The following is a 26,880-nucleotide window of genomic DNA, read 5'->3' on the forward strand; positions in this document are numbered from 1 at the left end:
AACTCCACAGAATATTAATGTTTCTATTTGAATTTGAAATAAATATCTTGCCCTTTTGCAGCTGGGGATGAACTGTGATGTACATGGTATCTTTGTATGGGAGTATACATATGCTATTTATCTAATTTGAGAGCAAACGTACACACATTGTTTTAGCACAAAGACTGACCGAGGCTAAGGTCGGATCTAACAGATTTTTAGCATTACTTTGTTTTTGGAAGACATGTCATAAGCAAACTTTCTTGAATAATAAATTCCCACATATTTCTTTCCTTCCCTTCGGCTCAGAGAACAGATATGTGTTGGCATTTGTTCCTGTGGACACGAGCTGCTGTTGAGTCCCTTTTATAATGTGACATTTTTCAAGTGTTAGAGGGTGTGGATAGGTTGTTTAATCCCAGGGAACATCACATGGAATCTGAGCTACTCCTCAGCTGCAGTCTCTTTACTTCACAGCAGACTGCCGAATTCTGTTTACTTATTCACTTCCTAGTTATCAAACACCAAAGCCATCGTCTGGCTTGAGAGAAGCTGTGTCCAGATGCTGTTAGGGAACACATTCATGCAGCCCGGTGGAAATCTGTAACACAATAGCATAAGTTAAAGAAAAATGAATCATAGAATGATACAGCACAGAAGGAGAATATTCAGACCATTGGTCAGCTATTGAAAGATCTGTCTCATTAGTGCACGTGTCTCCCCAGAGCCTTGTTTAAAAAATAAATTCCTTCAAGTATTTATCCAATTCCGTCTTGAATGTTACTATTGAAGCTGTTTTGACCACCCTTGCAGGCAATGTTTTCCAGATCACAACTGTTTGCTGTGTCTTATAAAAGAAAATCCTTTGTTAACCTTTTTCCCCAATCACCTTAAATTTGCGACCTCTGGTCACTGTCCCTTCTGCCTCTCAGCCTTATATCTCAGTCTTATAGGGGCAGCACGGTAGCACTGTTGCTTCACAGCTCCAGGGTCCCAGGTTTGATTCCCGGCTTGGTTCACTGTCTGTGTAGAGTCTGCACGTTCTCTGTGTGGATTTCCTCCGGGTGCTCCGCTTTCCTCCCACAAGTCCTGAAAGACATGCTGTTAGGTTAATTGGACATTCTTAATTCTCCCTCTGTGTACCCGAACAGGCGCCAAAATGTGGCGACTGGGAACTTCTCACAGTAACTTAATTGCAGTGTTAATGTAAGCCTACTTGTGACAATAAAGATTATTATTATTATTTATTTACAGAATGAAATGTTACAAGCATATAAATCCTAATTCAATCCTTTACAGCTTCAGTAAGAATTTGTTATATGTACTGAAATAAAACTCCAATTTATGCCTTCCACTTGCATGATTAAACACTATTAACACATATAATCAAAGTCCTTCATCCCTGGTACCTAGTAAATGTAATAAATCTCTTCTACACCCTCACTAAGACCTTGATATCTTTCCAAAAGTGTGTTGCGTAAAATTGAACACCATATGGCAGCTGAGCCCTAACCAGTGCTTTAAAAGTTTAACATAATGTCCTGGTTTCTCTAATCTATTCTTCAATTTAAAAAAGGAAGGGTCCTGTATGTTTTTGAATAACCTTTCTAACTTACTCTGCCACTCTCAAAGATTAGTGTACCTGGACCTTTAGATCTCTGTTTAACATTGTGCCGTTCAGTTTATATTGTCCTTCCTCGTTCTTCATGCATTAAATTAGGATGATTCTCTGCTTTGTAAAGACAGAAGCAAAGTACTCATTTAGTACTCAGCCTTGCCCACGGAGTCTGCAAGAATATTTCCTTTTTGGTGCCTAGTCACCCCCACTTTTCTTATGATTATTTTAAAAATATTTATGTATTTATAAAGGACTTTTGGGTTCCCTTTTATGTTAAGCTATTCTCATGCTATCTCTTTATCCTTCTTATTCCCTTTTTTAGATCACCTCTGCACTTTGTTATTTTGATTTATTGCAGGGGCTGGTTTAACACATTGGGCTAAATCGCTGGCTTTTAAAGCATACCAAGGCAGGCCAGCAGCACGGTTCGATTCCTGTACCAGCCTCTCCGAACAGGCGCTGGAATGTGGCGACTAGGGGCTTTTCACAGTAACGTCATTTGAAGCCTACTTGTGACAATAAGCGATTTTCATTTCATTTTCATTATCAAGTGTACGTTTGCCATAAGCTTTTTCTATTTTATTTTAATCTCCATGTTTTTAGTCATCCACGTTGCCTGGGCCAGATCCTATTTTAACTCTCAATTAGCCTTCCTTCAGTGAACTATTTTTACGCTTGACTGTCCTTTGCCTTTCCCATAGCTTTTCTAAACCTGTTGGTATCACTGTTCCCAAATTTTCCCCACTGAATTGTGTAACGTCAGTCCCACTCCATTCTCTGAATGAGATCCATCACGACTTCCACCTTTGTTGAGCTGGAAACCCATTGAGTAAGAATGTTTTTCTGTAAAAGTGTCAAGAATTCTGTCCCCTCTGGCTTTAACTCTTCGTATTCCAGTTATATTTGATAATTGAAGTCCACCATTATCATTTCTCTGGTCTTTGCATCTTTCTATAATTTGCCTGAAAAGTTGCTTCTCCATCTCCAGCCCACTGTCTGGTGGCCTACATACACCCAGTAATACAGTAGCTCAACTACTGTTAGTAGGCAGATAAATTCTACATCATCTCTCTTCAATTAAATTTTGGAATCTTTGATCAATATTGCCATGTCCCCCTTCTTTTCCTTCCCTACCTTTCTTGTATACGACGGAGTCAAGAGTATTAAGTTCCCAAACCTTTCCTTTTTTGAACCCAGTCTCTGTTATTGCTGCTGTATCATAGTTGCAAGTGACAACTTGTACTTGCAGCCCACCAACCTAATTTACCTCTGCACTCAAAATCCATCTTAGTCTGTCTCCCATTTGCCTGCTATTTGATCACTCCTGTTTTGGAGCTATCCTTTACTTTAGTGCTATTTGTGTCTCCAAATCGTCTTTGCACTTTGTTTCTCCTGTCAAATGTTTTATCCTAGTGCCCATTTTGGGTGGCACGGCTGCCTCATAGCTCCACCTGGGTTCAATTCCAGCCTTGTGTAACTGTCTGTGTAGAGTTTGCATTTTTTCCCCATGTCTGTGTGGGTTTCCTCCGGTTTCCTCCCACAGTCCCACAGTCCAAAGATATGCAGATTAGGTGGATTGGCCATGTTATTTGCCCCTGAGAATCTAAAAAGTTAGGTAGGGTTACTGGGTTGTAGGGATAGGGTGGAGGCATAGGGCTTAAGTAGGGTGCTTCTTCTAAGAGATTCACCTGAGGAAGGAGCTGCGCTCCGAAAGCTAGTGATTCGAAACAAACCTGTTGGATTTTAACCTGGTGTTGTAAGACTTCTTACTGTGCCCTTTACAATGATCGTAGGTTGCCTTGAAATCCTTAAGAGGAAAATGGGGAACAAAGTCTGATGAGAGACAATCATTTACAGCCCAGGAAGAATTTGAATTTGCAAAACAGTTCAGTAGGCTGTAATCTCAAAAGATCTGCTTTGTCTGTGTTTTTTTAGATCGAGCAGAGTGGAGAGATCCCTCCTTCGTGCTGTAACTTTCCTGTGGCTGTCTGCAAGGACAAGATGTTTGTTTTCTCAGGACAGAGCGGAGCAAAGATCACCAATAATCTTTTTCAATTTGAATTCAAGGAAAAAGTGTACGTGCTGAATAATTATTCTTTCTAATCACTCATCCTTAATAAACGAGTGAAATCGTTATTACTTTGCCAGAGGTTTTGAGGAAAGGAAACTGAGGTCAGCAAAGATAGGAACTCTCTTGTTTTCTCATCAAACCTTGATGGAGAAGTTCTCTGCCTTACTCAGCAGCACATTTACTGCAAAGTTGGTCACTTGGGAGCAGTAAAAATAACTATCTTGCAGGGCTTTTATGGGAACGGCGGAGGCTACAGGCGGAGTTTGGCTTGTGAACCACAGGGAAGGCAGTGGAACAGCTCAAAGGCAAGGGGGACGATATACGAGCATGGGGAGAAGGCCAGCAGGATGCTTGCACAGCAGCTCAAAGAGGGAGGCAGTTAGGGAAATAGGAAAAGTTATTGACGGGGATGGGAACTTAGTGGGGGACTCGGCAGGGGTGAGTAAGGTGTTTCTGGAGTTTTACAGCAGGTTGTACAGGTCGGAACCCCCTGCGGGGCCGGAGGGGATGAGGCACTTCCTGGAGGGGCTGACTTTCCCGAAGGTGGATGGGGAGCGTGTAGTAGGGCCGGGGGCCCCGATCGGGTTGGAAGAGATAGTGGAGGGCTTGAAGGCCATGCAGTCGGGTAAGGCCCCGGGACCGGTTGGGTACCTGGTTGAGTTCTATAAAATGTTCTCCGGGATTTTGGGACCGGTGCTGATGAAGGTGTTTAACGAGGCAAGGGAAAGAGGGCTTCTGCCCCAGATGATGTCACAGGCCACGATTTCGCTTATCCTGAAGCAGGACAAGGACCTGGAGCTATGTGGGTCTTACAGGCCGATTTCCCTGTTGAACGTGGACGCCAAACTGTTGGCCAAAATTTTGTCCTCCAGGATTGAGGATTGTGTACCGGATGTTATTGTGGAGGATCAGACGGGGTTCGTTAAGGGCAGACAGCTGGTGGCCAATGTAAGAAGTCTGTTAAACGTGATCATGATGCCCCTGGAGAGTAGGGAGGTGGAGGTAGTGGTCGCGATGGATGCGGAGAAAGCTTTTGACCAGGGTTGAGTGGGATTATTTATGTGAGGTTCTGGAGCAGTTCGGATTTGGGAGGGGCTTTATTGACTGGGTCAGGTTGCTGTACCAGGCTCTTGTGGCAAGAACAGGACGACTTCGGACTATTTTAGACTGCACCGGGGGACGAGACAGTGATGCCCCCTCTCCCCACTGCTGTTTGCGCTGGCTATAGAGCTGCTGACAATTGCTCTGAGGGCTCGAGGAGCTGGAGGGGGCTGGTCCGGGGGGGTGGTGGAGCACAGAGTCTCGCTGTATGCGGACGACCTGCTTTTGTATGTTTCAGATCCAATGGAGGGGATGGAAGAAATTATGGGAATGTTAGGGGAATTCGGCCGGTTTTCGGGGTATAAGCCTAATATGGGGAAGAGCGAGATGTTTGTGGTCCAGGCGAGGGGTCTGGAGCGGCGACTGGGGGAACTGTCGTTTAGAGTGGTAGGGGACAGTTTCAGGTACCTAGGTATCCAAGTGGCGAGGAATTGGGATCGGCTACATAAATTGAATGGACCTGTTGGTGGATCAGATGAAGGAGGATTTCCGGAGATGGAATGCGCTCCCATTGTCTCTGGCGGGCAGAGTTCAAATGGTGAAAATGACGGTCCTCCCGAGATTCCTATTTGTTTTCCAATGTCTCCCCATCTTCATCCCGCGGTCCTTCTTTAAGCGGGTCAATAAAGTTATCGCGGGCTTTGTATGGGGGGCAAGTCCCCGCGAGCGAGGAGGGTAATGCTGGAGCGGAGCCGGGGCGAGGGAGGGCTGGCGCTGCCGAACTTTAGTAATTATTCCTGGGCGGCTTTGGGGGGGGGTCCCGGCATGGGTACGTATGGAGGCAGCTTCTTGTAGGGGCACCAGTCTGGGGGTGCTGGTAACTGCGCCTCTGCTGTTCTCGTCGGCGCGGTACTCCTCCAGCCCCGTGGTGGAGGTGGCCTTGAGAGTCTGGGAGCAGTGGAGGAGACATGGGAGCAATGGGAGCGTCGGTTTGGTCCCCAATCTGCGATAATCATCGGTTTGCCCCGGGGAGGATGGACGGTGGGTTCCGAATTTGGCGGAGAGCGGGGTTTGAGAGGATGGGGTCTTGTTTATAGAGGGGAGCTTTCCGTGTATGAGGGCGCTGGAGGAGAAGTTTGCATTGGCGGGGGGTAATGAATTTTGGTACCTGCAGGTGCGGGGCTTTCTGCGTAGACAGGTACCAACCTTCCCACTTCTGCCGCTAAGGGGGATTCAGGATAGGGTGGTTTCTAGAGGATGGATAGGAGAGGGGAGCGTCTCGGACATGTATAAGGAGCTTATGGGATCAGAGGAGATGCAGACCGAGGAGCTGAAGCGAAAGTGGGAGGAGGAGCTGGGGGAGGGCCTTTGGGCGGACGCGTTGAGCAGAGTCAACGCGACCACAACATGTGCCAGGCGCAGCCTGATTCAATTCAAGGTCATGCACCGGGCGCACATGACAGTGGCCCGGATGAGCAGATTCTTTGGGGTGGAGGATAGGGGTGCAAAATGTGCGGGGGGACCAGCTAACCATGTCCACATGTTCTGGGCATGTCCAAAGCTGAGGGGATTTTGGCAGGGGTTTGCTGACGTCATGTCCAAGGTATTAAATACAAGGGTGGCATTGAGTCCAGAGGTGGCGATTTTCGGGGTGTCGCAGGATCCGGGAATCCAGAAGGAGAAAGAGGCAGATGTTCTGGCCTTTGATTCCCTGGTAGCCCGGAGGCGGATATTACTAGCATGGAGGGACTCAAAGCCCCCAAAGTCGGAGACCTGGCTATCGGACATGGCTAGCTTTCTATGTCTGGAGAAAATTAAGTTCGCCATGAGAGGGTCATTGTTCGGGTTCGCCCGGAGGTGGCAACCATTCATCGACTTCTTCGCAGAGAATTAAACGTCAGCAGAAGGGGGGGTAGGGGGTAGGTTAGCGTAGATTAGGAGATTAAGTAATGGTGGGACCTGTGGGAGAAGGTGGCGGTATTTGCACTATGTTTATATTTTTATGTACATTGTTTATATTGCTGCTGTTACAATGTCAAAAAAATACCTCAATAAAATGTTTATTAAAAAAAAATAACTATCTTTATTGAATGTAAAGAATCATGATTATGGTTTGAAAGAGATTCTTCCTAACTTGACATTAATGTATGATATAGCTTTTGATAAGTTCATTTCTTAATGCAGTGATTTTGCATTCTGGCCACTGAATTGATCCCTGTGTCAGCTGCAGCCTAATCTGGTGTGTTCCTTAAAGACGGAATATCTGTGCGCACATTACCATTTCTGAAGCTGATTAAGAACAAGCTGTATGAACAAAAGTCTGCTTACTACAGCACATAGCAGTACAACAGCAAAGAATTAGCTTACTGTCTCAGTTCCCCTCCTCTCTGAAATTTGGTGTTAATTGCAAGATGACCTGAAACAGATGCCCTGCATCACTTGCATTGGGAATTAGTTTGCCAGGTAACTAAAGTTATTAACATTACGAGATCACATACAGAAAAGCAAGAGACTGAAGCTCTGAAATGTTTAGCCACAGTTCAGGGGAGTAACAGGTTCTGCTTTGTTTTTTTATGTGGCTATTCTAAAAAGGGCTCAAAATTTTGATTGCTGATTCAAAGTTGGTAGAGTCCAACATAAAGGGTTAAGGAATTAATTGTGGTCTAACTTTGATTTTGTTACTACGGTGATGTGTCCCCTGTTGCTGAATACTGAAAGGACATTTAACTGGTCAGTGATGACTTACAGACTGACGTTCATGTTTTATGACCATCCACTAAATAACCCTGTGGTTGCAAATTTTCTAATGGATTTCCCTGTATATGACATTGAGACGTGGCAAACCTCAACGAAAATAATTTGAAGGACAATATCTTACTATTTTTTTTTAAAACTGTACAGCAAATTGAACAATACAAATATGAAGGTTATCCAATTGTGTTTTACTGCATCTTGTGCATTCTGCTGAACTTTCCCTTTACAATTAAATAAACTACTGGAGCCTAATAAACTAAATAAACCTTCAGAACAAGATGGCTGATTCCCTTATCAGGAATAAAATGGCCATGGCCATACAGCAAGCCTCCTTTCCTGTTCGCATAGTCTTGTTTTATTTAGGCTTATTTTCCTTATAGTATGAAGCCAGGCTTCCTACAGATGTGCTGGCCTAAATAAGATGACACCGCAAATTGCCTTTATACAAATTGGTACCCAGTGTACTGTCTATCTGCCCCTGTCCAGGCACAATAGCTGTATCATGTTAGACAAGTATTTTGTTTCTCGAAGCAGACTCTTTCTTTAAAACTGGAAGTCTTGGTGCGGTTGAAGATAGTACAATTGGTCCGGAGTGCTTTGGCAAAGTACACTACTTCTACGGTCTTTTATTATTTGTTCATGGGAAGTGGGTATGCTGGCAAAACCTGTATTTATTGCCCATCCCTAATTGAGGCGGTAGTGAGGTCCTGACAATTGCCTGACTTGCTAAGGGGCATTTAAGAGTCACCCACATTGCTTGGGTCTGGCGTCACATGAAGGCCAGACTGGGTAAGAAAGATGAATTTCCTTCCTAAAGGCCATTGCTGAACCAGATATATTTTAATGACAATCTGGTTGTTATATTGTCACCATTATTAATGTTAGATTTTTATTCCAAATTTATTTAATGAACCGGATTTAAATCAATTAACTACTGTGGTGGAATTTAAACTCCCGCTGTCCAGACCTGTGGATTGCTCATCAAATAACATGACACTAGCTACTGTTTCCAATATACATCATTCCTAATTCAGATTGTTCACAATATTTTGGGCACGATTTAATGGGAAAAAGCAGAGTCCAGTTTTGGGCTTGGGCGCCGAGAACAACCCAGCTATCAAACAGGACTCTTTTTTTGTTTTGGCCTTGGGGAAGAACGCCCTGCCGAGGCCGCTTTTACCTTAATTTCCTACACTGACTAGCTCAGTTGATCTCCCTGATCTCTGGACCCCCCACACCACGGCCTCCGGACTCCCCCCAACCTGCCTGTTAGGGGGTCCTCGAGTCTTCTACTCTTCCACCCACAGGCCCAATCCCTAGCAATGTCAACCTAGCACCCGGACATATTGGCACTGCCAACCTGGTACCCTGGCAGTGCCCCTGCCCACCTGGCAGGGCACTCTGGCAGTGCCATGGTGGCACTGCCAGGGTCCCCGAATGCCAGCAGGTGTCTCCGGGTACCACCCTGCCCAGATCGCGACCTCTCGGGGAGGTCTCCTTTGGCCTGTGAGACTCCATTCCAGGTGCAGTTACACCTGGTCCACGTTTGTGTGGACCATGGAGTGGTCTCTCGGGCGCGGGCGTTTGTTCCCGGCCGTTGGGAGAAGCCGGCGCCGACATATTGAGCCTAATGGCTCACTTAAATATACAAGTCTGGATCTTGCTCAGTGAGGTCGTTGGATCTCACAAGGCACCCTGAGCATCGCAAATCTCGCAAGATTTAACGGCCTCGTAGTGTCCCGAGTCAGATCAGACCAGGCCGTTCAAGCGGGCCCTTTGTCTATGTGGGTCTCATCCCCACAACCCAAAGATGTACAGGGTAGGTGGATTGGCCATGCTGTGGCCAGGATTGTCCCTTAATTGGAATTTTTTTTAAAAAAGGCTGCTGTGCTAATAACTCACGACTCTTTGAAAGTCTGTTTTGGTATGCAATTTAAGCAGGCTGAATGATGCTAAGCAGTGGGTTTCAGCATAGCTCATGAGCCGAGTGGGAGACAGGTTCTGTGATGTCGCGCTGGTGATTCTGACAGAGGAGGTCCAGAGGAGGAGGGATGTCCTGCATCCACAATGGGGAAGGACTGTACCTCAGCCTTGTGACTCCTGTCCCTCGACAACTGGTGCTATTTTGCTTGGCCTCATGTCCTCCCATTCTTCCGACAGTCCAAAAAGGATGACCTTTAAGTAGGGCTCAGACTCCTCAGCTTTATCTTGATTCCTCTGTCAGTTGGTCGTGGCTATGGGGACAACAAGGGCTGTCCACCAGAATGCCATGCAGCCTCATTAATGAGGACCAGCAGGCAACTTAAGTGGTAGTCAGCCTATTAATGGTCCTTTGGGAAGCTGTTCCTCGCACAAGACTCCATTCCTTTACCAAGATGACGTCTGGCACTAAACATGGGCAAAACATTGTTTCAGCTCTAAAGTCCACTGAAAGAAGCCAAAGAAAATTGCTCCCTAGGTTTTATTTTAATAAGCAAGGAAGCTTTCATTAAAAGTAGAATATTTTCAATGCACAATTAAGTATTTTGACCAAAATATACTCTCTCTCTTTCCTTCTCTTTTACTTGTATCAAAGTGTTTTTATCAATACTGGAGAGATTTTAATGGTTCCTCATATGAATGTCGGAATAAAGGACATTAGAATTATTTCATCATTTGATAGAAGATATATGATACATATAACTGCACATTGAAGCAATATTCTGTGATAATTTAACTACTCTGGTTTTCATCAAAGATGGACTAAACATGTGACATTTAAAAATAAACTTCGATGCAATTAAGATAATTCATTAGAAGGCAGTTAAAATAAACAATCTGACTGGAAAGCAGTGATCAGACTAGGCAATCGTTCTGAAAAATGATATTGATGTGTCACAAAAGACTGAAAAAATAATAGCCTAGCAAAACCATGGCAACTGTCCTTGTGCTTGAGGTCCTATGAGCAATGACTGGTATCAGGATCAGCAATAAGTGAAAGTCAATTATTTACTGTTCCTATTTATTTCCCTTTTGAAGTAGAATGGCTGGTCATCCTTTTGATAACATTTATATTCAGATGATTACAACGGGAGATGATTAAAATTTAGTTCATATATTTACATATGATGTTCTGAACGTCATGAAGGTTTCTGTGACGAACATTTCAAAAGGAGGGTGTCTATTACAGTGCAGTTTTTGTACATTTGCCATTGAAAAATGTGTATTTTACTGTTTTCTGTTATGAGTTTGTTGAAGAATTAAATAAAGCTCTTACCTGTTTGTTTTAATGAAATTGAATTTTGAACTTCTTTGTGACATTATTGTATACCAGTATTCTGAAAATACTGAACAACTCCTGGGGGAACTGTTGACCTGAAGTTGTATAACGGATGATGCAACCTGCGCTACTTTAGTTTTCCTTTTAGTTGTTACTGATTGCAAATAATTTGAATTTGATTTGTGTTCCCGTACAGTTGGACAAGAATTCCCACTGAGCACTTGCTCCGAGGCTCCCCTCCCCCACCTCAAAGGAGATATGGCCATACCATGGTGGCATTTGACCGACATCTCTATGTGTTTGGCGGCGCTGCAGATAACACATTGCCTAATGAACTACATTGCTATGATGTGGACTCTCAGACATGGGAGGTCATTCAGCCCAGCCCAGATAGTGAGGTGAGTTGAGTTATGGATTCTATCCAAAATACATTTTACTTAAGTTTTGAAATATTTTGTTTAGTACAGCGTGATCAAATTTATTTTTTCAGTTTTTAAATGATAGATAATTCAAGGAATTTTAAATATTAAAAGATGCTTTTGGAAAGAACTTTAATGTATTGCATGACTTCTCAGAGCAAATGGTGTTTATGTAGAATCCCATTTGCCCCTCCCTTAGCTCACCAACCCTCATGGACAGTTCTTTTCCTCATGAGATTGGTTGCTTTAATGCTTTTAGTGCAAGTGAGAGCTTGCATTATTCATGCTCTGTTTTTGGCTTTACAGTACACCCCCACCAATCCCACCTTTCAGAGATGTAACTCTTTTAACATATCTTTCAAATATAAAAGCTCTTTGGTACCTCTTAGACATCTTTAGCGAGTTTTCTTTTAATTAATCGATCATGATTAATGTTGCTAGTTCACCATTATGTCTTCTAAAAGATGTTGACGAGTGCAAAATCAATGCCTCTTGCATAGATTGAGGCCCTGTTCAATTTTCAGTTTGATTGCCTGAGTTATTTGTAGTAGCTAAATTATGTTCTCATTTTGCAAATGAAGAGCTAGCAAGATCTAAACTGAGCTATCTTGGTGCTTCTATAAACACATTGTCTGAACATAGCATTGCTTTTTGGATGTCATTTCAGAGACTTGTATATTAGAGAATACACATCTGCGTAAAAAACATTTTCAGATTAGTTTTACATGTGATGTTGAATATTTTTGTATTTGACATATAACAAGTTCCTTCATTTTTTTCCCCTGTGAAAAGTTTTTCACACATGTGCAACAAAATTGAAGTCTCTAGATGTTTTTTTTTGACCCAAACAATTGGTCACATCTGTATAAATACCACACAGTGCAGAAAGCAAACAACCCTTCAAGAGGTCTGATTTACTCTTGAAATTCAGTTTTTCATGTGGCCCTTATTACATTGGTCAATAGAACGTGCATGCAGTTACCTGTTCAGCAGGGATATTAATCCTTTGCTGAGCATGTAAATGATGGTGATCTTTCCTAGCTCACTAGTTAGTGAAGGGGAGTGAGCATTGTACAAATAGTCGAACCAAGATTGTCAGTTTGGAATGAAACAGAAAATGCAGGGAATACAGTGATCCTTGACATCCATGAAGTGAAAAAAACAGATTACAACCTCTCTGGTGAGTTAAAACCCAAATTTCACTTTGCAGATGATGACTGATCTCTGCATCTAGCATTCACAGTTTTCTGTTGCTTGATTGTTATTTTGGGGCTTTGAGCAAGTTAAGGACATCTACATTTCACAGCACACCACTCAGTGGTACAATTATTGAAATAGCAAAACTGAACATCTTTCAGTATTCTGCTCAGCAGAATGTTTCCTCTGTTCAGTAAAGTGTAAACTCTGCTGTAAATTCAAACCTGTGTGTTGTGTTACACAGTTGAAAGGATGAGAACTGCAGATAATCTGTTGGTCAAAATATTACATAGAATGTACAGCACAGAAACAGTCCATCTGCTCCAGCCAGCCTATGCTACTGCGTGTCCAAACATGTTGTCTCCTATGCAATCTAACTGTAATGTTCTATCTAGTATGATTATGTGTAACATACTATTTTATTCATACCATTACATAGGTCTAACTTGATCTTTGTTTTGCTGTCTTCGAACTATAGGGGAGCAATTTATACACAGAGGCAACTTATGATCCAGATTTTATGGTAAGTTGCTTATTCTGCCAATGTTGCACTTCATGTAAGTGTATAACTCTGAATTTGTGGTGTTGACTTGTAGTTTCTAAAGAGATTAATGCAAGGTTTGGGAGTGGGTGGGGGGAGGTTATTGTGTACTACCAGATGGCAAGGTGCTCCAGGATTGAAACTGGTACAATATTAAAGGTTTGACTTTTCACAATCTTTCCATATTTCCCAAGGGCTAAGGAAGCTTCTTTGTTCACTCATTAATTGCAAGTATTGTCATTTTCTTACACCCAGTATTTCCTCTGGAAGAGGAAGAACAGCCAGTATCTGTATACCGTGCTTTAAAACCATTGTTTTGTGTTGCCACTCTCATTAATGACACACCTCCTCTTGAAAATGAAGAGACAGTAGTCTTGCAAATTTGTTTGTTTTGGCATTAAGTCAGAGGTATAATATTTAGTCACAGTACAGAATGTTTCTTCAGGGGCTTTGGGTTCAAGATAACGATTTCTTCAGTTACAATATTGTGGTGAGGCAGGCACAACGTAATTCTGTACAATTATGAACATGTCTGACACTTTTTAATATAAAGTGACTTCAGTGTTTTGGGGAACATGCAGAGTTTGACAGGTTCCACCAGTTGAAGGAGGGAAACTGAAGATACCTGAGACTAAGTGTTGATGCCGGGGCAGGATTCGTAGACTTCCACGGCAGCAACACTGGCGCCGAACGTGGACCGATTCAGCGACTGTAGAGGAGCTAGCACCAGCGGCATGTGGAACACAATCAATTCCAATGGAAAATGTTGAGGGATTCGCCGGGTCCGTTATTGACACTCGGGAGGCTGACAAGTTGCAGCCGCATATACAAATTACAATCCCCGCATACACTCATCCCAGCCAACAAGATGGCACTGGTTGTGCTGGAGCGCGCCCATATAGCTGATGGATCGGTTGGGGCCAGAGGGCACCTAGGGGGCTGGCCTGGGAGGGAACCCATACGACCCGTGGCCCAAAGTTCACAGTGGGCTGTAGGTGGCGTGCGCAGCTGCATGGCTGCCTTTCCAGCTGCGGCAATGGTGTCTGTGCCTGTCCACCCCGGCCCACAGCCATCTCCTGGCCACCCTCCGCTACTCCTCCCCCCCCCCCCCCCCCCCCCCCCCCGGCCCTGGCAGAAGGCCCCCGGCCAGCGGCACAGCTGTCGGCAAACTATGGCGATGTTGGGCGCTTTCCATACTCCCTCAGTAGCCATGACGCCGGTTCACGATATTTAAAAGCACAAGCGAACCATGCCATCGGGAACACGACCCATCAGAAGCGGAGGTCCCAGAGAATACCAGGTCAGGATCGCTAATGATATGCAACGGGTGTTTACTGTACATGCGGTCCGGACCGCATTGACGCCGCTGTCGAGGTGACGGAAAATTGCGATTTGACGTCAAATCGGCACCCACCGTGATTTTTGTGTCAGAACCTATTCTTCGTCCAATTGAGTTTCCCAATTTTGCTGTCAGCCAATGGAGAATCCCGCCCCCTATTTCTGCACTTGAGGCCTAAACAGTTCCTGCTACAGAACATTTATTTGCTCTATTTGAACTGCATTTCGCATTTGTGTTTTGGTAAGTTAAAGATATCTCTGTATCAGAACTTGGGTACTATCCACAGTAATGTCAGCTCAAAAACAAAGCTGAGGTGGAAAGCTCAATGACTTTGGAAACTCCAGTCACAAACCACAGATCATGAGTGATATTGCAGGAATGGATTTTGTACAGACCATGGGTGGAATTTTCACATTATATGACTATGGGCCCGATCTAACCAAATGGGAACAGAGTCCCATAGCGAGCGAAAAACACCCTAAACCATCTAATGCCCATTTGGTTAGATACGGGGCCTCAGCTGGGAATGCGTGCCCGAGGCCACTTTCAACCCCGTTTTCTGCACTGAGGAGCTCTGCATGCCGGAACGAGAGAAAATGGCGTCCTGCTCTCTCAAGCTCCTGACATGACTGTCCACCCCCACACCCACGCAGTGCACCACCCACCCAGCCCAATCACTGCTGTGTGGAAAATGCTAACGTGGCACCTTGGCACTGCCAACCTGGCACCCAGATGCTAGAGTGCCCTGGTGGCACCAGCACTGCCAGGGCGCCACCCTGCCCAGAGGGCAAGCACCTGGGGGCCTCCGATCCTCAGGGAGACCTTCTTGAGTGTCGTTCCATCTGATCCCCATTTGTGGAGACGAGTACTGAACAGCGCTCGCCCGAGGTCTCCTCCGCAAAGGGGATAGATCCCAACACCTTGCTTACCTCCGGGAACTGCATAATAGAGTGAGACTAGCTGTCTTGCTCTAATATGCAGATTTGGCAAAAAAGGGATCCCGCCCACAATGGGCGAGCTTCAAATTGTGACGTCTTGCGAGATTGCGTTAATCTCGCAAGGTGTAATGAACCGGGTAGATCCCAAGAGTGGGGTCTCCCAGCTATGTTGCGCTGCTGCTCGCTGCTTTTCATGCGCAGCGAGGCCGGTAGATCACACCATATGTGTCAACTCGGGCACTACTCGGCAACCACGGCTCTTAAACTGCAGCTCTTTACGGATTCGGGTCAAAAATACAATCATAGAATAAATGGACCACCTCCTCCAACTCCCCCACCACCCCTGGTACTGCCCTCTGGCCGTGGGCACTGCCCAGGCATGACCCTGATCTACTGAGCCCCTGGCAAGTCCTGTTTGCCAACTCCCCATTTTTAAAAACCTGCTGTAAACCCTGTGATGTCATGACGCTGGTGTGTGGGGGGTGACTTTGCTGTGTGGGGGATGTTACAGCCAGGATGCCTGCTAATGATATAAAAACATATATAATGGAATAAGACTGTAAGACATAGGAGCAGAATTAGGCCACTCGGCCCATCGAGTGTGCTCCGCCATTCAATCATGACTGATATTTCTCTCATCCCCATTCTCCTTCCTTCTCCCCATAACCCCTGATCCCCTTATAAATCAAGAACCTATCTATCTGTGTCTTAAAGACATTCAGTGATTTGGCCTCCACCGCCTTCTGCGGCAAAGAGTTCCACAGATTCACCACCCTCTGGCTGAAGAAATTCCTCCTCATCTCTGTTTTAAAGGATCGTCCCTTTAGTCTGAGATTGTGTCCTCTGGTTCTAGTTTTTCCTACAAGTGAAACATCCTCTCTACGTCCACTCTATCCAGGCCTCACAGTATCCTGTATGTTTCAATAAGATCCCCACGCATCCTTCTAAACTCCAGTGAGTACAGACCCAGAGTCCTCAACCGTTCCTCATACGACAAGCTCTTCATTCCAGGGATCATTCTTGTGAACCTCCTCTGGACCCTTTCCAAGGCCAGCACATCCTTCCTTAGATACGAGGCCCTAAAGTGCTCGCAATATTGCAAATGGGGTCTGACCAGAGCCTTATAAACCCTCCGAAGTACTTCCCTGGTCTTGCATTCTAGCCCTCTCGACATGAATGCTAACATTGCATTTGCCTTCCTAACTGCCGACTGAACCTGCACGTTAACGTTAAGAGAATCATGAACAAAGACTCCCAAGTCCCTTTGTGCTTCTGACTTCCTAAGCATTTTCCCATTTAGAAAATAGTCAATGCCTCCATTTCTCCTTCTAAAGTGCATAACCTCACACTTTTCCACATTGTATTCCATCTGCCACTTTGCCTACTCTCCTAGCCTGTTCATGTCCTTCTGCAGCCCGCCTTCTTCCTCAATAGTATCTGTCCCTCTACAGACCTTTGTATCATCTGCAAAATTAGCAACAGTGCCTTCAGTTCCTTCTTCCAGATCATTAATGTATATTGTGAAAAGTTGTGCCCCCAGCACCAACCCCTGAGGCACATCACTAGTCACCGGCTGCCATCCTGAAAAATACCCCTTTTATCCCCACTCTTTGCATTCGGTCGGTCAGCCAATCCTCTATCCATAGCATTTTCTATGCTATGTATGCCAGGATCTTTTTTTAAAAATAAATTTAGAGTAGCCAATTATTTTTCTTTTCCAATTAAGGGGCAATTTAGCATGGCCAATCCACCTAACCAGCACATCTTTCGGTTGTAGGGGTGAAACCCACGCAGACATGGGGAGAATGTGCAAACTCTACACGGACAGTGACCCAGGGCCAGGATTCGAACCCGGGGCCTCAGTGCTGCAGTCCCAGTGCTAACCATTGCGCCACATGCCGCCCTCTTGCCAGGATCTTACCCTTAACACCATGGGCTCTTAACTTATTGAACAGTCTCCTATGCGGCACCTTGTCAAAGGCCTTCTGGAAATCTAAATAAATCACGTCCACTGGTTCTCCTTTGTCTAACTTCATTATTACTTCCTCAAAGAACTCTTAACAGATTTGTCAGACATGACCTCCCTTTTGCGAAGTCATGTTGACTCAGTCCTATTTTATCATGCAGTTCCAAGTACTCCGCGATTTCATCTTAATAATGGACTCTAAAATCTTACCAATGACCGAAGTCAGGCTAACCGGCCTATAATTTCCTGTCTTCTGCCTCCCTCCCTTAAAAAGCAGTGTTACATTAGCCACTTTCCAGTCCTCTGGGACCTTTCCTGCCTCCAGTGATTCCTGAAAGATCATCACCAATGCCCCCACAATCTCCTCAGTTATCTCTTTTAGAACTCTGGGGTGTAGTCCATCCGGTCTAGGTGATAGCTGATGGGAATCCCATTACGTCACTGGCTCAGGGTGAGCACAATGGAGCGGGGAAATAACAAAAGCTGTTTTGGGACCCCCCCCTTTGATTCTCCGTCCCCTGCCGAAAATAGGGGTGGAAAATACCCCTCCCTATGTCTTGATGAAGATTTATAGTGCATTCTGAAATGGGGATATTATGACACATTTGGCATCTTTGATATATGCCACATAAAGATGGGGCAACAGTTCCTTTCTCCTGTGTCATGCTCCCTGCAAATGTGGGAACATCCAATGATGGCAGCGAATCTAAATAAATAATAGTGTAGATTTCTGCAATATGGCATTTTCACTGCTGTGGATTCACACTAGCTTACTTGAAGCACCTGAAGTAAAAGCAGGAAGAATCAAACTTACAACACGTTGTTGTTTTAGCTTATCATTGTCCTCTCACAGTGTAAGGTTAATCTCCGAATGTAGATGGGATGCCAAACACAACAGTTAATAATGGATTTCATAAAAATTTAACTCTAAATATTAAGGCTCATCAAGCTACTTTAATATAACTCTGGGAATAAGATTGCTATACAAATATGAAGCATTTGGATTTGATTTATTTGTTTTGAAGAATTTCGACTTTACATTTTATGAAATCCTGGACCACTACCCGAGCTGTTAGCAACACTGAATGGAATGGCAGAAGTAATTAATGGATTATTAATATCCTGAACCATTTGCTCTTTTTGTCACAAATCTGCCTCACAGCTTAGTTCCGGACACTACATGTGGCCCATAGGTATGCTTTACATTGTATGTGCATGAGTTCTGAACCAACTGTTTGGACAGTAGTCTTAATAGGTTAGATGTTTGACTGCAATTTGGAATTTGGAGGCAATGCAGAACGACCTAAGCCGTTTTCGTCCTTGCTCCACTTAGACTTTGAAGATCAACAAGGCTGAATTTTCCATTCACCAGTTAGCAATTGTAAAATTGGGCTAGATCCTTTTTAGTCATTCATGGGATATGGGTGTCCCTAGCAAGGCCAGCATTTATTGCCATTCTTAATTGCCCTTGAGCAATTAAGGTGCCCTTGAGGTGAGACACCTTCTTGAACCACTATAATCCATGTCGTGCAGGTACACCCGCCGTGCTATTTGTGAGTGTAGTTCCAGGTTTTTGACCCACGCCAGTGAAGAAACAATGATATAGTTCCAAATCAGGATTATGGTTTGGAGGATAATTTGCAGGTGCTTGTGTTGCCCTGCATATGCAGCGTTTGATCTTCTAGAATCTAGGTGGTACACACTGCTGCCATGGAGCACCTGATGAAGGGAGTGAATTTTCCAAGTGGTGAGGGGAGTGCCTATCAGGATGGTGCTGAGATTCTTGAGTGTTGTTGGAGCTTCAATCATCCAGGCAAGTGGAGAATATTCCATCACTCCCTTGATATCAATAACTTCTGAGCATGTGGCACAAACAAATATTGTACTTGTTCAGCCATTCTATTACTCAGCCCCTTATTAAGGTAGTCACCACCTACAAGTTCCCTTCCAAATCACATATCAACCTGATTTGGAATTATATCCCTGTTGCTTCACTATCACTGGGTGAAAACTCCTGGGACTCCCTATTTAATAACACCGTGTGAGTGCCTTCACCACATGTATTGCAGCAGTTCAAAAGCACCTTTTCAAGGGTAAGTGGGAATGGGTCATAAATGCCCTACTGGACAGTGATATCACATTCCATCAATTAATTTTAAAAACTGAATATGGTAGTAGACTGGGAGTAAGTGTTGCCTATGACAACTTGCCATGCCACCCAAGAAGCTACCTCCTGGTGAAAGATCCAGTGCCTCCAGACACCACTGGTATCAGATTGTTTACACCAAGGCGGAAAGCATCATAGATCGCAGTTATGTAAATGTGGTCACACCCAAGGTGCAGGCAGAGAAATGGGTGACCACCAGAAAGGGCAGGCAGTCAGTGCAGGAATCACCTGTGGTTGTCCCCCTCTCGAACAGGTATACCCCTTGGATACTGTCGGGGGGGGGTAGCCTATCAGGGGAAAACAGCAGCAGCCAGAGCAGTGGCACCCCGGCTGGCTCTGATGTTGAGAACGGAGGGTCAAAGCGCAGAAGAGCAATAGTAATAGGGGACTCTATAGTCAGGGGCACAGATAGGCGCTTCTGTGGACGTGAAAGATACTCCAGGATGGTATGTTGCCTCCCTGGTGCCAGGGTCCAGGATGTCTCCGAACGGGTAGAGAGCATCCTGAAGGGGGAGGGCAAACAGGCAGAGGTCGTTGTACATATTGGTACTAACGACATAGGCAGGAAGGGGCATGAGGTCCTGCAGCAGGAGTTCAGGGAGCTAGGCAGAAAGTTAAAAGACAGGACCTCGAGGGTTGTAATCTCGGGATTACTCCCTGTGCCACATGCCAGTGAGGCTAGAAATAGGAAGATAGAGCAGCTAAACACGTGGCTAAACAGCTGGTGTAGGAGGGAGGGTTTCTGTTATCTGGACCACTGGGAGCTCTTCCGGGGCAGGTGTGACCTATATAAGAAGGACGGGTTGCATCTAAACTGGAGAGGCATAAATATCCTGGCCGTGAGGTTTGCTAGTGTTACACGGGAGGGTTTAAACTAGTATGGCAGGGGGGTGGGCACGGGAGCAATAGGTCAGAAGGTGAGAGCATTGAGGGAGAACTAGGGAATAGGGACAGTGGGGCTCTGAGAAATAGGGACAGTGTTGCTCTGAGGCAGAGCAGACAGGGAGAAGTTGCTGAACACAGTGGGTCTGGTGGCCTGAAGTGCATATGTTTTAATGCAAGAAGTATTACGGGTAAGGCAGATGAACTTAGAGCTTGGATTAGTACTTGGAACTATGATGTTGTTGCCATTACAGAGACCTGGTTGAGGGAAGGGCAGGATTGGCAGCTAAACGTTCCAGGATTTAGATGTTTCAGGCGGGATAGCGGGAGATGTAAAAGGGGAGGCGGAGTTGCGCTACTGGTTCGGAAGAATATCACAGCTGTACTGTGGGAGGACACCTCAGGGCAGTGAGGCTATATGGGTAGAGATCAGGAATAAGAAGGGTGCAGTCACAATGTTGGGGGTTTACTACAGGCCTCCCAACAGCCAGCGGGAGATAGAGGAGCAGATAGGTAGACCGATTTTGGAAATGAGTAAAAACAACAGGGTTGTGGTGATGGGAGACTTCAACTTCCTCAATATTGACTGGGACTCACTTAGTGCCAGGGGCTTAGACGGGGCGGAGTTTGTATGCAGCATCCAGGAGGGCTTCTTAAAACAATATGTAGACAGTCCAACTAGGGAAGGGGCGGTACTGGACCTGGTATTGGGGAATGAGCCCGGCCAGGTGGTAGATGTTTCAGTAGGGGAGCATTTCTGGAACAGTGACCACAATTCAGTAAGTTTTAAAGTACTGGTGGACAAGGATAAGAGTGGTCCTAGGATGAATGTGCTAAATTGGGGGAAGGCTAATTATAACAATATTAGGCGGGAACTGAAGAACCTAGATTGGGGGCGGATGTTTGAGGGCAAATCAACATCTGACATGTGGGAGGCTTTCAAGTGTCAGTTGAAAGGAATTCAGGACCGGCATGTTCCTGCGAGGAAGAAGGATAAATACGGCAATTTTCGGGAACCTTGGATAACGAGAGATATTGTAGGCCTCGTCAAAAAGAAAAAGGAGGCATTTGTCAGGGCTAAAAGGCTGGGAACAGACGAAGCCTGCGTGGAATATAAGGAAAGTAGGAAGGAACTTGAGCAAGGAGTCAGGAGGGCTAGAAGGGGTCACGAAAAGTCATTGGCAAATAGGGTTATGGAAAATCCCAAGGCTTTTTACACGTACATAAAAAGCAAGAGGGTAGCCAGGGAAAGGGTTGGCCCACTGAAGGATAGGCAAGGGAATCTATGTGTGGAGCCAGAGGAAATGGGCGAGGTACTAAATGAATACTTTGCATCAGTATTCACCAAAGAGAAGAAATTGGTAGATGTTGAGTCTGGAGAAGGGTGTGTAGATACCCTGGGTCACATTGAGATCCAAAAAGACGAGGTGTTGGGTGTCTTAAAAAATATTAAGGTAGATAAGTCCCCAGGGCCTGATGGGATCTACCCCAGAATACTGAAGGAGGTTGGAGAGGAAATTGCTGAGGCCTTGACAGAAATCTTTGGATCCTCACTGTCTTCAGGGGATGTCCCGGAGGACTGGAGAATAGCCAATGTTGTTCCTCTGTTTAAGAAGGGTAGCAAGGATAATCCCGGGAACTACAGGCCGGTGAGCCTTACTTCAGTGGTAGGGAAATTACTGGAGAGAATTCTTCGAGACAGGATCTACTCCCATTTGGAAGCAAATGGACGTATTAGTGAGAGGCAGCACGGTTTTGTGAAGGGAAGGTCATGTCTCCCTAACTTGATAGAGTTTTTCGAGGAGGTCACTAAGATGATTGATGCAGGTAGGGCAGTGGATGTTGTCTATATGGACTTCAGTAAGGCCTTTGACAAGGTCCCTCATGGTAGACGAGTACAAAAGGTGAAGTCACACGGGATCAGGGGTGAGCTGGCAAGGTGGATACAGAACTGGCTAGGCCATAGAAGGCAGAGAGTAGCAATGGAAGGATGCTTTTCTAATTGGAGGGCTGTGACCAGTGGTGTTCCACAGGGATCAGTGCTGGAACCTTTGCTCTTTGTAGTATATATAAATGATTTGGAGGAAAATGTAACTGGTCTGATTAGTAAGTTTGCAGACGACACAGAGGTTGGTGGAATTGCGGATAGCGATGAGGACTGTCAGAGGATACAGCAGGATTTAGATTGTTTGGAGACTTGGGCGGAGAGATGGCAGATGGAGTTTAATCCGGACAAGTGCGAGGTAATGCATTTTGGAAGGTCTAATGCAGGTAGGGAATATACAGTGAATGGTAGAACCCTCAAGAGTATTGAAAGTCAAAGAGATCTAGGAGTACAGGTCCACAGGTCATTGAAAGGGGCAACACAGGTGGAGAAGGTAGTCAAGAAGGCATACGGCATGCTTGCCTTCATTGGCCGGGGCATTGAGTCTCAGAATTGGCAAGTCATGTTGCAGCTGTATAGAATCTTAGTTAGGCCACACTTGGAGTATAGTGTTCAATTCTGGTCGCCACACTACCAGAAGGATGTGGAGGCTTTAGAGAGGGTGCAGAAGAGATTTACCAGGATGTTGCCTGGTATGGAGGGCATTAGCTATGAGGAGCGGTTGAATAAACTCGGTTTGTTCTCACTGGAACGAAGGAGGTTGAGGGGAGACCTGATAGAGGTCTACAAAATTATGAGGGGCATAGACAGAGTGGATAGTCAGAGGCTTTTCCCCAGGGTAGAGGGGTCAATTACTAGTGGGCATAGGTTTAAGGTGAGAGGGGCAATGTTTAGAGTAGATGTATGAGGCAAGTTTTTTACGCAGAGGGTAGTGGGTGCCTGGAATTCGCTACCGGAGGAGGTGGTGGAAGCAGGGACGATAGTGACATTTAAGGGGCATCTTGACAAATACATGAATAGGATGGGAATAGAGGGATACGGACCCAGGAAGTGTAGAAGATTGTAGTTTAGTCGGGCAGCATGGTCGGCACGGGCTTGGAGGGCCGAAGGGCCTGTTCCTGTGCTGTACATTTCTTTGTTCTTTGTTAAGGGATTACCTCTGGCAATTTTTGCTCTCAATCCAAGCTCTTGGAACTACAAGTTGCCAGTTGGAATGTGTATTGACTGAATGTGACTTCACTGGCACACACAAAATGAGGAATAAGGGCTGCATATTTGTTATATGTCTTCAAAATGAGTTTTTTCGTGCTTTCATGTTTTTTTCTACCAATTCTGTATTACCTCTTCTCAATTTTATTTTCTGATAAACTCCCTGATTTGCCTTTATGTCTGAGAGCCTGTCTCCCACGCAGACTGGTATTGCAGCCCAGTGGAGTGAGAACATGTTTACCACATATTGGTGAATTTCTGATGTTCACAATGCTGCCCTGGGCAGTTGAGGATAAATATAAGTTGCTTTCTATAGGATGATGGTTATATTAGGGAGCTACATCAGAGTTATACATCTCATGTTTTCTTTTGCGTTTTGTGATGTCTTTGCATCTACAATGAAAGAGAAAACAAAATCAGCATGGAATGCATCCTGGCTCCTGGCCTCTGAGCTGAGGGGTGCTTCATGATGTTATTTGGGGGACCTCTGGGGGGAGAATTGCCTGGTCTAGTTGGAACAGCCATTCCAATTAAATGAGGAGTTGAAATCCATTTGAACTGTTCTTGGGGCTGCGATAACTTCACCAAAGAAATGTGAGCTTCACTGGGACATAAAATTAACCTTGCTTGGGAGTTTCCTCTCTTTCCACCCCCCAGCCCTCTCATCACCGCCTTGCGTGACAATTGAAAGTGAAAGGATAAAGGTTATTGGTTGTGTTGGTGAAGATGATATAGCCTTAGTTATTGTTAGTTCAGCTCAAGTGTATTGTCCATGTGGGATTAAATGAGTTTGGTGTACGTCAGCGGGTTGTAGACACAACTCCTTAGAAAAAAAGCTAGTTGAGACTTCCGGTTGCGGCGATGCGGAGCTAAGCCGCGCGTTTCGGCAGCTCCCGCGACTACGGACCTTCGGGCTCTCCAGAGGAGCCCCAACTGTTTTGATTCAATCCCGTGTGGGAAGGTGCAGTGCAGTCCCCCCTCACAGTATATGGCAGAGATCAGCGGTGGAGCGACGAGGAAAGAGGCCCTGGAGCAGAGACCAAAACGAGGGGAAACAAACAAGATGGCGGAGGGCGGAGAGCGAGCAGCGTGGGGGCCAGACCAGCAGGAGTTCCTCGAGCGATGTGTGGAGGAGCTGAAAAAGGAGGTGCCGGCGCCGATGCTGTTGGCGATCAAGGGGCTGAAGGAGACCCAGAAGACCAAGGCGGTGGAGCTTCGTGTGGTGAATGAGAAAGTGAACACCAACGAGGGCGAGGTCCTGGGCCTGGCGGTAAAAATGGAGGCGCACGAGGCGGTGCACAGGAGATGGGCCGAGAGAATTGAGGTCCTGGAGAACAGGTCGAGAAGGAACAACTTCCGGATTCTGGGTCTTCCCGAACATAAGAACATAAGAACTAGGAGCAGGAGTAGGCCATCTGGCCCCTCGAGTCTGCTCCACCATTCAATGAGATCATGGCTGATCTTTTGTGGACTCAGCTCCACTTTCCGGCCCGAACACCATAACCCTTAATCCCTTTATTCTTCAAAATAGAAGGAGTGGAGGGAGCTGATGCCGGGGTGTACGTGAGTACGATGCTCCATTCGCTGATGGGTGCGGAGGCCTCTCCGACCCCCCTGGAGCTGGAAGGAGCTCATCGGGTCCTGGCGAGGAGACCCAAGGCAGATGAGCCGCCAAGGGCGATAGTGGCAAGGTTCCACCGCTTCGCGGACAAAGAAAGTGTTCTGAGATGGGCCAAGAAGGTGCGGAGCAGTAGATGCGAGAACGCGGTGATCCGAGTATACCAGGATTGGAGCGCGGAGGTGGCAAAGAGGAGAGCTGGCTTCAACCCGGCCAAGGCGGTGCTGCATTAAAAAAAGAGTCAGGTTCGGCATGCTGCAGCCTGCGCGACTGTGGGTTGCTTATCAGGACAGACACCATTGTTTTGAAACGCCAGAAGAGGCTTGGACCTTTATTCAGATGGAAAAACTGGACTCGAACTGAGGAGATGTGGTTGTACAGGGGGTTGTAAATATGGGAAAAGAATATTACATGGGTGGGATGATGGATGAGGATGAAGGTAGAATCCTGGTTAAAATCCTAAAATTTCCTTTTTTCTTTTCTGCAGACAAGATGATGATGATGGGGAATGTGGGTGGCGGTGCTGGAGGGAGGTGAGACTCGGGGATGAGGGAACTGGGATAATGGCCACAATAGGAGCTGCGCCATAGGGGAAAGCGCGGGCTTTTTCCCGCGCCAAAAAGGGTGTGTGTGGATGGAGGAAGGTAAGGAGGAGGAGGGACTCCCACACGGGGGAGATCAACGGGAAGGTTGGGGGGGGGGGGGGGGGGGGGGGTAGGTGACCCCCCAATCCGGCTGATCACGTGGAATGTGAGAGGCCTAAATGGGCCGGTTAAGAAGGCCCGAGTGTTCGCGCACCTAAAGGTACTGAAGGCAGACACATCTGAAGGTGGCAGATCAGGTCAGGTTAAGGAAGGGATGGTTGGGACAGGTGTTCCATTCGGGGCTGGATGTGAAGAATAGAGGGGTGGCAATACTGGGGGGAAAGGGGGTGTCGTTTGTGGCCAAGAACATAGTAGCGGACAAGGGAGGTCGATATGTGATTGTGAGTGGTAGGTTGTAGGGGACGGAGGTGGTACTGGTGAATGTATATGCCCCAAACTGGGACGATGCTGGATTCATGAAACGGATGTTGGGGTGTATTCCGGACCTGGAGGTAGGGTATTTGATAATGGGTAGGGATTTTAACACGGTGCTGGACCCAGCATTAGATCGTTCCAGATCTAGGACGGGGACGAGGCCGGCTGCTGCCAAGGTGCTTAGGGGGTTTATGGATCAGATGGGGGGAGTAGATCCGTGGAGATTTGCCAGGCCTTTGGCCAGAGAATTTTCTTTTTTCTCTCACGTTCATAAGGCCTACTCCCAGATAGATTTTTTTGTTCTGGGCAGGGCATTGATCCTGAAAGTGGAGGGAACGGAGTATTCGGCCATAGCCATTTCAGACCATGCCCCGCATTGGGTGGAGCTGGAGTTGGGGGAGGAGAGGGACCAACGCCCGTTGTGGAGGTTGGATGTGGGACTGCTGGCAGAAGAGGGAGGGTGCGGAGGTGTATTGAAAGGTATCTGGAGGCTAACGACAACGGGGAGGTGCAGGTGGGAGTAGTATGGGAGGCGCTGAAGGCGGTGGTCAGGGGAGAGTCTATCTCCATCAGGGCTCACAGGGTGAAGAGAGAGGGCAGGGAAAGGGAGAGGTTCGTGCGGGAGATTTTAAGGGTGGACAGGAGTTATGCAGAGGCTCTGAGGGACTGCTCAGGGAGAGACAAAGTCTCCAGATGGAGTTCGACCTGTTGACTACAGGGAAGGCAGAGGCACAGTGGAGGAAGGCACAGGGGGCGATATATGAATATGGGGAGAGGGCGAGCCGGATGCTGGCACACCAGCTCCGTAAGAGGATGGCAGCGAGGGAAATAGGCGGAGTCCAAGATGGCAGGGGAACTACGGTTCAAAGAGCAGGGAAAGTGAATGAGGCATTTAAGGCCTTTTATGAGGAACTGTATAGGTCCCAGACCCCAGGGGGAAAAGAGGGGATGCGGCGATTCTTGGATCAGTTGAGGTTC

The 26,880-nt window shown here is 46.1% G+C and overlaps 1 protein-coding gene across 1 annotated transcript in view; it reads left to right on the forward strand.

The window, feature by feature from the left end:
• lztr1 (leucine zipper like post translational regulator 1) overlaps nt 1–26,880 on the forward strand; it is a 169,616-nt gene that overhangs the window by 72,967 nt on the left and 69,769 nt on the right. Inside the window, exons 8-10 of the mRNA XM_072498002.1 lie at nt 3,533–3,672; nt 10,919–11,120; nt 12,817–12,861. Of these exons, the coding sequence (XP_072354103.1) occupies nt 3,533–3,672; nt 10,919–11,120; nt 12,817–12,861 (387 nt within the window). The remainder of the gene's footprint in view (nt 1–3,532; nt 3,673–10,918; nt 11,121–12,816; nt 12,862–26,880) is intronic.

This window comes from Scyliorhinus torazame, chromosome 1, assembly GCF_047496885.1.
Source record: "Scyliorhinus torazame isolate Kashiwa2021f chromosome 1, sScyTor2.1, whole genome shotgun sequence".
Lineage (NCBI taxonomy): Eukaryota > Metazoa > Chordata > Chondrichthyes > Carcharhiniformes > Scyliorhinidae > Scyliorhinus > Scyliorhinus torazame.